Here is a 13500-nt window from a genome sequence, read left to right on the forward strand (position 1 = left end):
ACCTCAAAGTAATGTTCCACGGTAAGTGGCAGAATACAAATTGTTAACGTCTACGGCTATTGATTTTACACTAACCGAGTCCTGAATCCGTCTTTGTATTTCATTGTAAGTTGTCAAATAATTAGAAAAAATAAATCATCCACATAGCTTAATAATAATAGCTTCATAATTTCAGGTTGTGTTCCATATGAAGAGATATCAACGCGTTTTGGAGGAAGACTCATTATGGTTTTAGGCTACACTTTCTCTCAGACGATGAAAGCCTACAACATATGGCATTGTTCAAGCAGGAAATCGAAAAAGTGCAAAGCAAAAATACACATGACGCCGCTGGGTAATGTGTTGATGGACAATCCTGAACACAACCATCCACCTCCGAATTATGTGAAGACCATCGACGGGATTTATGTCAAATTGTAGCTGTCGAAAGTTTTGGTTTAAGTATCCGTTGGTTTTCTTACAAGACAAAAGAAAAAACAACGGCTTTAATAGTAAAATTGTTTAAGGATGTTAGTGTTATACTACACACGATACACCTATTTAGACCTGTTTAATGAATCTCTTCAAGGTTTTTGACCTGATTTCCCATGAATTGTTAGAAAAGTTATGTAAAAAAGCTAGAAAAGGTTCAATTTCCAACTGAACTCATCAACATATTCAAGTTCTGGTATGGAAATCAGGTCAAGTACGATGGGCTAGTGCTATGTCTGGCCCATATGGACTGACAATTTTTTTGCAAAGATGGCGCTTAATCCCAATAACCTTTCACCCTTCGATATGTTAAATGCTGTGCCTTACATTGAACATAATATGTTGAAGTCAGAGTTACTTTGGAACAACCAATATCCGGCCGATCCGAGCTTGTCACTTGATTATTTTGCGGTATATATAGACAAGACTGACGTAATGTAAATGTCTCATTTATAAAACCTATGAACAACAAAGTTTATAAAAACTATAGTTCTCTTTTCATAGAGTACACTGCCTAGTGGCAAAATAAAATACTTTTCTAATTAGAATGAGGTATATCAGTTAAAGCGAATATTAAATAATAAATGCGAGATTACACTATGAAAATCGTTTTAATTATAATATGAATCTTAAATCCTTTGCAATTCGACTACTTTTTGATTTGCATTTTGCATTACGCTCCATTTCATATTTATACTAGACGATGACCGAGCTTTGCTCGGTATTTTTTTTATATTTTATATGAAAAAGACAAAAATAATATAAATAAACAATTCATTTTTTGGTCTAACCTTAAACCAAACACTCATTTGCTTCGAGTGGCTTACCAACGCCATCTGCTGAAATAGCTTAATGGTATTATTATTCACCAATAGATGTCGGGAAGAGTCATAAAGTTGATTATCGATAAAGTTGATAATTGACTCGAGCCATAAAAAAAAAAAGTTGATTATTGAAAACACGAATAAAACAACATTTTCTGAAAATAATTCGTAGCTAGATCGATTTATCGCCCCCGAATTTTTTATTTTTTTTATTGCTTAGATGGATGGACGAGCTCACAGGCCACATGGTGTTAAGTGATTACTGGAGCCCATATACATCTACAACGTAGATGCGCCACCCACCTCGAGATATAAGTTCTAAGATCTCAGTATAGTTACAACGGCTGCCCCACCCTTCGAACCGAAACGCATTACTGCTTCACGGCGGAAATAGGCGGGGCGGTGGTACCTACCCGTGCGGACTCCCAAGAGGTCCTACCACCAGTAATCCCCTGTATACTAAATTTTATGAAAATCGTTGGAGCCGTTTCCGAGATTCAGATTATATATATAATAATATATATGTCGCATCCGGGTCAATAGTTCGGAATATCAACGATACACAAACGTCAAAGTGACGTGTACAGAGCCTAGATTGGAGAGGGTAAACGTTAATAAAAGAACGTGCACTCTGTATTCGATATTATTACGGTACTATCGGTTGAATAAGCAACACCAGCCTAGGAACTGTACTGTGTATATTGAAAAGTATTTAGAGTCAAGCTGTATTGTGATTTACCTACACTGTGTAATAAAATTAGTATTTGGAACATACGAAGTATTTATTTCTCGCCCGGATCCCTACTGATGCCCACAAATGAGCGACCGTGAAGATAACGAGTCTCCGATATATATAATATGTCGATATTATTTTATGTCTTACTGTAAACCCTGTCGGTAATCCTTAAATAAATAAATAAATAATATGTTATTTGCGCGTACACTGTTGAGAAGGATTATTTTATCGTGGCGTCGCAATTCCGAGAAATATCCCTGTAACCTTCCATTATTGGGATTTTTGGGATACTTTGGGATGGATGATTCGAGCGATATCCAATATCGGAGTCATTTGAAGGGCAAAGCCAAGCTTGCGTCCAAAATCCTGGGAGCCTTCAACAGAGTAAAGCGATACTTCACGTGTAGACTTTTGCTTTAAAAAGCACAAGTCTGACCTCGCGTCGACTAGCGTTCCCACTTCTTGGCCGGGACTCGCAAATACCAACTAAATCCAGAGGACTGGATAGAGAAGAGGGTCGTTCGAATTTGATTATACCATTGTCAAGGATCGCTTGGAACCTCTGGAGATGATATGTATCTTTGTAACGTATATTCGATGGGGAGTGCTCTGAGGATTTTTTTAAGTTGATCTCATATCCTTTTAGCTTCGCACCACCCACCATCGCAGTAGAGTTCATCGATAGTACTTAGAACTACTGCATTTGCCCACAATGCGTTTCCAAAGATATTTTTACCACGTACTATTTGAGTCTGGAATAAACTCCCCTTCCTGAGTGCTATGACATGTCTTTTTACAGACGAAGCTTACGTTATAAATACATCGAAAAGTCCTTCTACAATTCATCAAAATCATCGCAAAATAGGCTTCAAGAACCTGTTGAACTTGAATTTTACAAATATGTGTTCAGTCTGCAAAATAATAAAGACAAACCGCAGGCATTTAATATGGCTGAATGGTTATACCTTTGACAGGAATAGAAGAAATTCGCAACGCTTGTACTGTTCAAGTAGGAGCTCGAGAAAGTGCTGTGCAAAATTCGTGATGTCATCGTCTCGTGAAATAGGCCACTTTCAACATAATCATAGTCCACCGATGTACCAAAAAACGAGTCGGGGACTGTATGTTAAATTGTAATCTTAATAAAATCATTTCGATGTTTCTGTAATGCCAAAATTAGGTAAAAAATTTAATTAGTTAAGTAAATCTTTTTCGGAGTAACACAGTTGAAAGTTTAAACAACTTTTAAACAGACTTACCACGTGGGACTTCCTGAGCTCCAAAAGGACGAAACCCAAAATAAATTCAATAGAAACCATTAAAATTATATAATAAAATAAATTATATTTCAAAACCCATTACCATTAAAATTAGCTTGAATAATCTTTAAGTGAAACATGGTTCTTAAAATTTGGCGGAATGTACATCATGCTTACAAAATAAATGTCAATCTCAAAATGAATTCAGTAGCATATTATGAAATTGCGAATCGTTTCATGATCCAAATAATATAAAGCTTCATTTTCAGGTGTGAGGTATGAAACTATCACTACACGTCGTGGCGCTACACTGATAATGCTGAAGGGTTACACCTTCAATAGACACTCCAGAGTATCTAGAACATGGGACTGTTCCAGTCGGATGACCACAAACTGCAAAGCGCGTTTACATTTTGATTCTTCAGATCGCTTGAAGTCACACATGCTATGGCACAATCATTATCCCCCTAGATATTGTAAAACCAGTGATGGCTGTTTTGTTAAATTGTGAAATTCTATTTCATCTAATTCATTCGTAGACAATTTATGGACGAAAGCAATTTGTTGGCAATATATCATTTTATTCGCGGTATCAAGATTTTTTGTCTTGTTATTCACGACTCGCTTCTGTTCGTTGGTGGTTTATAACAATTGTATTGTCTAATTTCGAGAAAAATTTTGGTTTATTATATGGCTTACCGCTTAACAAAGAACAATATTTTAAATATGAATGTTAGATTCTTTAGCGTTATTGTAGTTTCTCATTTTTTTGTTATTTTAGATAATTTCAGTTTAATTCAGAACACTTACGGTGTAAATATGAAATTTGAGCGTTTTATATGATTGTAGATTGATTGAATTTATTAATTTATAAAAAACTATAAAAAGATTATTTTGATTGTTATTGCAAATGCTTGTTGTACCAAATAAATGAATATGTATCTCTAGTAAATATATATTAATAAAATAACTGTTAACATTTATTATGTTGTTTATATTATAAGCTATTATAATAATAATAATAATAATAATTAGCCCTTTAAACTGGGTGAGATTTATCTTTGTGATTGGATCTTTTGGTTTGTTTGTTTATAAGATGTCTCTCAACTCAGTGTGCCTTCTGGCAAAGGCCTCCTCCAGTAGTCTCCATTGTTTTCTATCTTGAGCAACTCTTCTCCATTTGGGTCCGGCGGTAAGTTTCAGCTCATTTTCCCATCGCATTTGTTGACGTCCTCGACACCTCTTGCCATCTCTTGGATACCAGTTCGTTATAATTTGACTCCACTTTTCTTGTCTAGATCTCAACATATGGCCGGTCCATCTCCATTTTTGGAGGTCTATTTTTTCCAGGATGTCAGTTAGTTTTGTTTTTTCTCTTAATTGCACATTGCTAACTCTATCTTGTCTTCTTGTTCCTGTCATGCTTCGTTCCATACCTCTCTGGCACTTTCCCAGTTTTTCTCTATGGTGTTTTGTAAGGGACCATGTTTCGCAGCCGTATGTGATGCATGGGAGAATACAAGTATTGAATACTTTCCTCTTCGTTGCCATATTGTGTTCTTTAGCTTTTACAACTTCCTTAAGAGACCAGTATTTTTTCCACCCATTAGCAATCCTCTTATTTATTTCCTTGGTTGTTTGGTCTTTAGGGGAGATGATCTGACCCAAGTAGCAATATTCGTCAACATATTCTACTTTTTGTCCATCAATTTCAATGGGCCTTATTTCTGAGTTAGTCATCAATTTCGTTTTTGTTATGTTCATTTTTAACCCCACTTTGGAGCTTTCAGTATTTAGAGCTTGGATCATCTTTTCGAGTGCCTTTGGATTTTCTTCAAGCAGAACTATATCGTCCGCGAATCTTAAGTGGTTTAGTTTCCGTCCGTCTATGTTGAGGCCTAGATGTTCCCAGTCAAGGTTGCGAAAGACGTTCTCTAGCACTGCTGAAAACAACTTTGGGGACATTGGGTCTCCCTGCCTGACTCCTCGCTTGATTCCGAATTCTTTTCCCAGGGTTTCTAACTGGATTTTTGCTTTACTGTTTGCATATATATTTTTGATAATGTCTAAATATGTTTCTGGTATACCTTGCTTTTCTAGGCTTTCCCACATTGCTTTATGACTAATGCAATCAAAAGCCTTTGCATAATCTATAAAAGCCACATACAGTGTTTTGTTGAATTCGTTGTACTTCTCAATTAATTGTTTGAGTGTATGGATGTGGTCTATTGTTGAAAAATTCCGTCTGAACCCGGCTTGCTCCATTGGTTGGTTTTCGTCTAATTTTGCGCTAACCCTGCCCAAAATAATTTTTGCAAATATTTTGTACATATTCGACATTAAGCTTATTGGCCGATAATTCCCAATGTCATCCTTTGCGCCTTTCTTGTAGAGTAGGATTATATATGAGGTTTCCCATTGTGTTGGTATATATCCACTTTTCAGAATTCGGTTGAACATCTTAGTTAGTATTGGTACTAGTTCATCCATAGTCCCCCTCAACATTTCGTTTGTTATTTTATCCGGTCCAGGAGCTTTTTCCATTTTTTGGCTTTTTATTGCCTTTTCCACTTCACTTTCCAAAATATCTGGTTCCTGCTCTGGTAGGCTGTTTGTTACTTTACTCTTGGATGGTTGTGTGATATGGTGCTTACATGCGTCTTTGTTTGAGTATAATTCTTTGTAAAATTCTGTGGCCAGTTCATGTATACCTTTCCTGTTCGTGATGATATCTTCTTTTTTCCTTAGTTTAGGCATCCACTCTTTTCCTGTTTCCCTGAGTTCTTTAAGAGCTTTTCTAACACCGCCTGTTCTTATTATTTGTCTCTCTAACACTTCTAGTCTTTTATTTTTGCGGTCTCTTCTGATATATTTATTAATTTGTTTGCTTATTTCTGTAATTAGTTGCATGTTTTCTTTATTTTTTCCTTGATCTAGTAAAAGTTTCCTGCGTTTTATGAGTTGAATGGTTTCGTTGCTGAGTGGGTATTTGCTTTTGCTTTTGTTAATATTGATAGTGGTAGTAAGTTGTTTTTCCAGTTTTCTATAGTTTGCTATGATATCATCTTCATTTTCATACGTCAGCTCTTGTAGGTTATTTGTTATCGACTGGCCCATTACTTGGAAAGTTTCCGTGGAGATTTGGGTTGGACTATAAGTGGTAGTGTACTTCCTTGCCTTTTTTGGTGGTTCTGCTACAATTGTGCTTCTGACCATACGATGGTCTGTGTTAAAATTGAGTTTTGAGATCACACTTGTGTTTGAAAATGCCTTAGGGAAATTGCTTGTTATATAATCTATTTCATTTTTGTATCTGCCATCTGGTGAAATCCAGGTCCATTTATTCTTCGTATTTTTTTTGAATACACTGTTCAAAAGAGTTAAGTTGTGTTCTAACAAGAATTCTACAAGCCTTTGACCGTTGGGGCTTCTTTTACCAAGCCCATGTTTGCCCAATACATACTCCTCCTCATATTGTTTTTCCCCGATCTGAGCATTAAAATCCCCCATCAGTATAATATGGTTGTTAGTGTAGTTTCTGATGGCTTTTGCCAGATCGGCGTAGAATGACTCTATCTCCGATTCTGCAGCTTGCTCGGTTGGTGCGTATGCTTGAATGATAGTCCAAGTCTTTGTATAGTTGGATAAGTTGATATTGAGCACTGCTATCCTGTCGGAAATACCAAAGATGCTTTGTATTTGTTTCTTCAAAGACATTTTTATGAGGAATCCCACTCCTCTTTTGCCTCCTTTTTCACCTTTGTTGAACAATATGTAGTCTTGATATTCATGTATGTTTTCACCTTCTCTTCTCATTTCGCTAATTCCGAGTATGTCCCACTTTATGTCTTGAATGGCCATATTCAGTTCTGCAAGGGTATCCTGGGTTCTTAAAGTTCTTGTGTTTAATGTTGCAATATTGATTCTATTTAATTTTCTACTGTATTTGACTGGAGGGTTATGGTCTGTACTTCCCTCGGCGACCAACCGTGGTGGGAAGGTTTTTTGTGAATGTTGTTTTGGATTATGTTTTTTCTGAGTTTGTTCTGTTATTCCGGTTCTATTTGTAATTTTTATAGGTTGCATATTTGTATTTATTAGTTTTTTGAATTTCCTGAAGTTGAAGTGGAAGTAGTTCTATCTCTTCCCATGTATTGCAAAATGTTTGGTTTCAATATTTCTTTTTGTCCAATAGTTTTAGCTTTATTTGTTTTGTTTCCAGTTTCATTATGAGTATTCGGTTTTTTCATTGTTTGAAATTCGGGGGATATAGTCTTGTCTCTCTTCCTCTTTTCGCGCTGGTTGTCCTTCTGCTTTTTAATTACGAGTTGGTCTCCTCTCATGAAAGCTATGTTCCCCTTTTTCCATTCTTCCTCCACTTTTGGCTGCAGTTTTTTCCGGGCTTCAAGGACATCCTTGGGGAAGTCCTCTTTGACATAAATGCCTGTTGGTAGGTTTGATTTAGATTTTAATATGAGATGTTTCTTCCACATAGTAGAGAAAGTAACCACTACAGGGCGATTTTCGCTGGTTTGCGCTCCAATTCTATAGATGTTGTTTATTTCATGGCTGTCTATATGCACTTTCGCTTCTTCTATAATTCCTTTTATGTAGTCAACTAGTTCTGTCTCTCTTTTCCCATTTTCATCAACACCAAAGAAAATCAGGTTGCTTTTTCGCTTTTCTTTTTCCAAGGTATTGATTTTGCGTTTTAGTCTTGATACTTCAGATTTTAATTCTTGGTTTTCTTCCATTAATATTTTCATCTTTTCATCAATTGCTTCCATAACGTTCTTAGTAACTGCTGTTGTTAATGTTTGGGTTTGTTGATTAAGCTTTTCATCTAACTTTGCATCGAATTTTGAGAATAATAATTCCATTTGTTCATTCGTCATCGTAATTTTTTTTTTTTTTTTTTTTCTCAAGACTATATTTTCCTATGATAATTTGAAACTCGTAGTGGTAACACTGTTTGTCACTATAGCGATTGAATAGTTATTTTTGTTTAAAATACTGGTATATCTGTCTTCCTGTTAGGTTGGTATGTTAGATAGATGGCAGATTGAGTTGAGTTGCGGCTAACTTCTCACCCACTAGTTTTTAGGTTGTGTCGCTATGTATTCGCTGCACTTTTTTGGATCAATCTCGATCTCTATCGTAACTTCATCGCTTTTTTAAATTCTTTATTAATTCACTAATTCCGATCCACTTAAATATCTCCAATTATTTAATTTTATTCGAACTCATTCGCTTGTTTTCTATCGCTATCTAATCTCTGAGCTCACTGACGTACGTGTTGTACTAAATATATTTCTTCAATCCAGAAAAAAAAAACAAAAAACGTTACGTTGACTCAGATTCGAACCAGCGCACTTCAACCTCTGAGCTCGGCCGAAGACGGATACCACTTAGCTAATATGACTTGTGCTAAGCCGTTGAAATTATTTATTAGTAATGTTGGAGTTTAAAAGTTTAAGAATTTATGAATACATTTAAGTGTGGGTACAATAACAATTCAACTTTATATGTATGTCACTGCTTGCAATTTTCGACGACTATTTCACCACTAAATTTAGAATTTCACTTCATTACCAGTTTTGTTTCATGATAACTTTTATTCTTATTTGTTCTTGTATATATTTATGTAATTTTTAATTACATTTTATTCGTATAAAGTATCCAAGTTTAGAGGATTTGGACGAACCTCTGGTGGCTGGTTTTCATCCACTTATTAGTCACTGATTACTTCACAAACATTTTTAGTATTGATTTAAAACACTACTGTTATAATTACGTAATTTAAATAGGTAATTGTGGAGTTTACGATTTTATGGAATTATTTTTTTACGGATCCAATGTTTACTAGACAGCAACGCGCGTCCACCAGTTTCAATATTATAAGCTATTACATTATATTATATATGCTATTATATTATATGATATTTATATGTTGTTTATAGTGATTTGGTTACAAAGTCGCTTACTGATGTATTCTTAGCTATTACCCGATTGATGTCTGTTGTCATTATGACTTGAACTGTTGAAGGCGATAATAGTACCATGGCAAATAATTACGTAAGTTAATCTAACCATCGTGGTTGCTGTTACTTGCGACTTCAAGACTACATTTGGAATTGTCCCATTTGTAATAATTGTTTTTCCGATGTCCCAATTTGAAATTCGAAAGAATCAAGTCATAAAGCTGTTTGTACCAACCTTTTTTTTTATTGCTTGTATGGGTGGTCGAGCTCACAGCCCACCTGGTGTTAAGTGGTTACTGGAACCCATAGCCATCTACAACGTAAATGCGCCACCCATCTTGAGATATAAGTTGTAAGGTCTCAGTGTAATTATAACGGCTGCCCTACCCTTCAAACCGAAACGTATTACTGCTTCACGGCAGAAATAGGCGGGGCGGTGGTACCCCGGGGTATTTGATTACCCCCCTTAAAGATTACGAACTCGCACGGAGATGTAACGGAGCGTAAAATTAATGTAACGGGTATTACGTTTTTTTCGGTCGTAAATAATGCATAATGCAATTTAAAAAAAACTAGAGGTGAAATCGTAAAACAAGTCGTGTTTCAGATAATGTAAAAAAATTAATGAATTGTGATAACTGTAAAGTTGTTGTATGTTGATTGATCGCCCAGCTAGTTGAGGGTTGTTTATATCGCTTCTCAATTGAAGACACGACTGAACTTTTTTATTTTTTTTATTGCTTAGATGGGTGGACGAGCTCACAGCCCACCTGATGTTAAGTGGTTACTGGAGCCCATAGACGTCCACAACGTAAATGCGCCACCCACCTTGAGATATAAGTTCTAAGGTCTCAAGTTTAGTTACAACGGCTGCCCCACCCTTCAAACCGAAACGCATTATTGCTTCACGGCAGAAATAGGCAGGGTGGTGGTACCCACCCGCGCGGACTCACAAGAGGTCCTACCACCACTAAAAAAACTTTTGTTACTTGTAATTTTTCTTCGTACATAACTCCTTCATTACATGCAATTTCTAAAAATAGCCTTTAAACCCAGAGTTCTAAGGTCTAATATGGTTTATAGGCACAGAACACCTTCATTTAATGTAAAAACTAAAAAAATCTTAAAAACAGTACTTAACCCCTTCATCCACTCGAATTTTGGGTCGACTCTGATTCAGGTGGTATCGGGATTAAGATTTCATCAGTCCAAAGCTGTCGGGACATTCGAGTTCTGGTACGTATATACTTTGAAAACGGTCGGTCATCCATGACAGTTGAAAAAGTTCACTTTTACAGCGACTTGTCAGTGTCCCTGGCAATCCCGACGTCCGTGACGGTAACCATCCACCATCAGGTGGACCTCACTTTACGAAAGTCTGCCCACAATAAAATTGGAAAATATGTATTTTATTAATAAATAGTTTTGTACATGTAACCCAATTCCAAAAAAGTATGGTAATGTTGACAATTTTGAATAAAACTTATTAAAATATTAAGATGCTTTTCATTTGCATAGGATCTGATTCTTTAGATAATTGCTATACTAAAGTAATTATACAAGAGTGTGCCTTGATTGGATCCATCAGAGATATCATTCTTTGGATCGTCAAATCGTGACCACAGATTTCCCTGAAAATGCAAATACCTAGTAAATAAATCGCTCTTAGAATAAATAAAAGTACACAAAAAATATGATCATGATATAAAACAATACCGCACCTTATTTTAATCCTTATTCAATTTTTAATATTAGACAATTTCATAAATTCGCTACGAATATAAATATTTAAACCTGTAAAAAATATGATTTGCGTAATTACTATACAATTGAGACACATATCTCAAGTCTCAAGGCGGGTGGCGGTATTTAAAATGTGATGACCATGGGCTTCGGTAACCGCTTAACCAAATGAGCTATGAGCATTAAAAGCATTAAAAACAGAACTTGCACAATAAGTTCATACTTCACGCATGAAATTAGTTAATTTAGGAGCCTAAGCTCCTGTAAGCGTTGCGTTGGATGGTGAGTTTATCTGTAGGTTTAGGTATTAGGTTATTATAGCCAATCAACATGCATTACAATGAGATATGATTTATTTCAGGTGTGATAAGGTGCGAAGCTATAACGACCGATAGAGGGAAGAGTCTGCTAATGATCGACAAATACACTTTCAACAAGCCGTGTAAGACCGGCTACACCTGGGCCTGTTCGGGTAGAACGTCCCAGGCCTGTAAGGCAAAACTCATCATCCACGGCGACACAGTAAAGTCGCACTGCTTATCCCACAATCATCCGCCGCCCAATTACACGAAACTGACGAACGGCACTTTTGTAAAATTAAATAGGAAGTTGCGGCTCGGAGATCAGTCATAGGGGGTCAAGGGAGTCACCTTAGATTGGTCCACTCAGTGTTTTGGGGTTGTGTATGTTTCGGGTCGAATTCAGTAAATAACCACGCTAAAAGCGAAATGACGGATGGGAAGTGCGACCGATTGATGGCGGGGACTGATTGTGTCGATCATACATAACCTAAATTTGAATTTAGTTTATCAAGAATAATGATTTGTTTGTTTGTAAATAAAATTAATAACGGGTGCGATAATAGAAGAAAAAATTGTATAATAACTTAATTATTTTTTTACATAAAATGTGTTTATTTTTCATTTTAAGAAAAAAATAAAAGTTTTTTAATAATTAAACATTTTATTGCGATTAATATATTTTAACATTCCTTGGATAATATATTGAAACTAGCTAGTTCTGAAAATCTCTATTAGAATCTAAAACCATTACAGAGATTCGAAACACAGTCACTAAAGTATTATGCTCACTAAGTTTCTCGCCGGATCTTCTCAGTGGGTCGCGTTTCCGATCCGGTGGTAGATTCTGCGAAGCACGGCTCTTCCTAGGGTTCGTGTTAGCAACGTCATCAGGCCTGAGCCCCGTGAACTCACCTACTAGCTCGGCGAATCTAGAATAACCCCTCGAGATTATTAGAATAGGGAAAAAAAGATAGACAGAGTGGTGGTATCTGCCCGTGCGGATTGATAACTACCAGTAATAATGTGCAATGAAGAACTTGGTTGGCAGCGGCTTGGCTCTACCTCTGGCATTGCGCTGAACAAGCACCTTATACTGCACCTGGGCCCATCGCAGGCTGTGTCGCACTTCAGCTAGTATTGTTCTCATTGAGTCGAGGTAGCGCAGGCTATCGTGGATAAACATTGCCTTAATAAAAGAGAATTTTAAAGGGATTTTGAAGAAACTGAGGTTATAAACAAAAAGGCTCGTTGTACCACTTTACAGGAGCTCGAAGCGGGCCTCAGGGCGGACCCCAGCGCCCGGGTATGGGCTCCCTACTCATCTCAAATTATCAAATACAGGTAATTCATTATACTAATAATACTTAGTCTGGCCATAAATACTGTTACAATTAAAAATAAACAAAATATTACATTTGAATTTGGAATCTGTAATTTTTATATGATTGCTCATTGAGTTTTCTCATTTTGGCGCTAATACATTGTACAATATTTTGCGATATTAAAATGGAGTTGGGTGATAGAGAGAACCGAATCGCTATGATTGCATCACACAAAGTAGGTATGGAGCCAAATGCAATTTTTAAAACTGTCCATACGCTTGGTATTAGTAAAATGTTTGTGTACCGGGCTATTAATAAGTGCAATGAGACCTCCTCTGTTTGTGACAGAAAAAGATCTGGCCGTCCACGTACACGTAGTGTTCGTACGAAAAAGGTGGTCAAAGCAGTAAGGGAAAGAATTCGAAGAAATCCTGTCCGAAAGCAAAAAGATTTTATCTCGGGAGATGAAGATAACACCTAGAACCATGTCGCGTATTTTAAAAGATGACTTAGGACTTTCAGCCTATAAGAGACGTACTGGTCCATTCTTACCTAATAATTTAAAAGAGAATGGGGTGGTAAAATCGAAACAACTACTGAAGCGGTACGCAAAGGGAGGTCATAGAATTTTTTTGTTTACGGATGAGAATTTTTTTACATTTGAGCAACATTTTAACAAACAAAATGACCGTATTTATGCTCAAAGCTCTAAGGAAGCTTCCCAATTAGTCAACAGAGTGCAACGTGGGCACTATCCGACTTCAGTAATGGTTTGGTGGGATATTAGCTATGAAGGAGTGACTGAGCCATACTTTTGTGAAAAAGATATCAATACATCGGCACAAGAGTATCAAGATACCAT

General features: G+C 36.4%; 2 protein-coding genes across 6 annotated transcripts in view; both read right to left on the bottom strand.

Annotated features, from left to right (window-relative positions):
* Positions 1 to 13500, bottom strand: part of LOC114239888 (uncharacterized) — a 471744-nt gene that overhangs the window by 88562 nt on the left and 369682 nt on the right. The window lies entirely within an intron of this gene.
* LOC149502793 (uncharacterized) lies at positions 7387 to 8185 on the bottom strand. Its single transcript, XM_089728079.1, has one exon. It carries the CDS (start codon positions 8183 to 8185, stop codon positions 7388 to 7390), a length of 798 nt encoding a protein of 265 aa, XP_089584205.1. The 3' UTR covers position 7387.

Source organism: Bombyx mandarina, chromosome 06 (genome assembly GCF_030267445.1).
Source record: "Bombyx mandarina strain Sakado chromosome 06, ASM3026744v2".
NCBI classification, from domain to species: domain Eukaryota; kingdom Metazoa; phylum Arthropoda; class Insecta; order Lepidoptera; family Bombycidae; genus Bombyx; species Bombyx mandarina.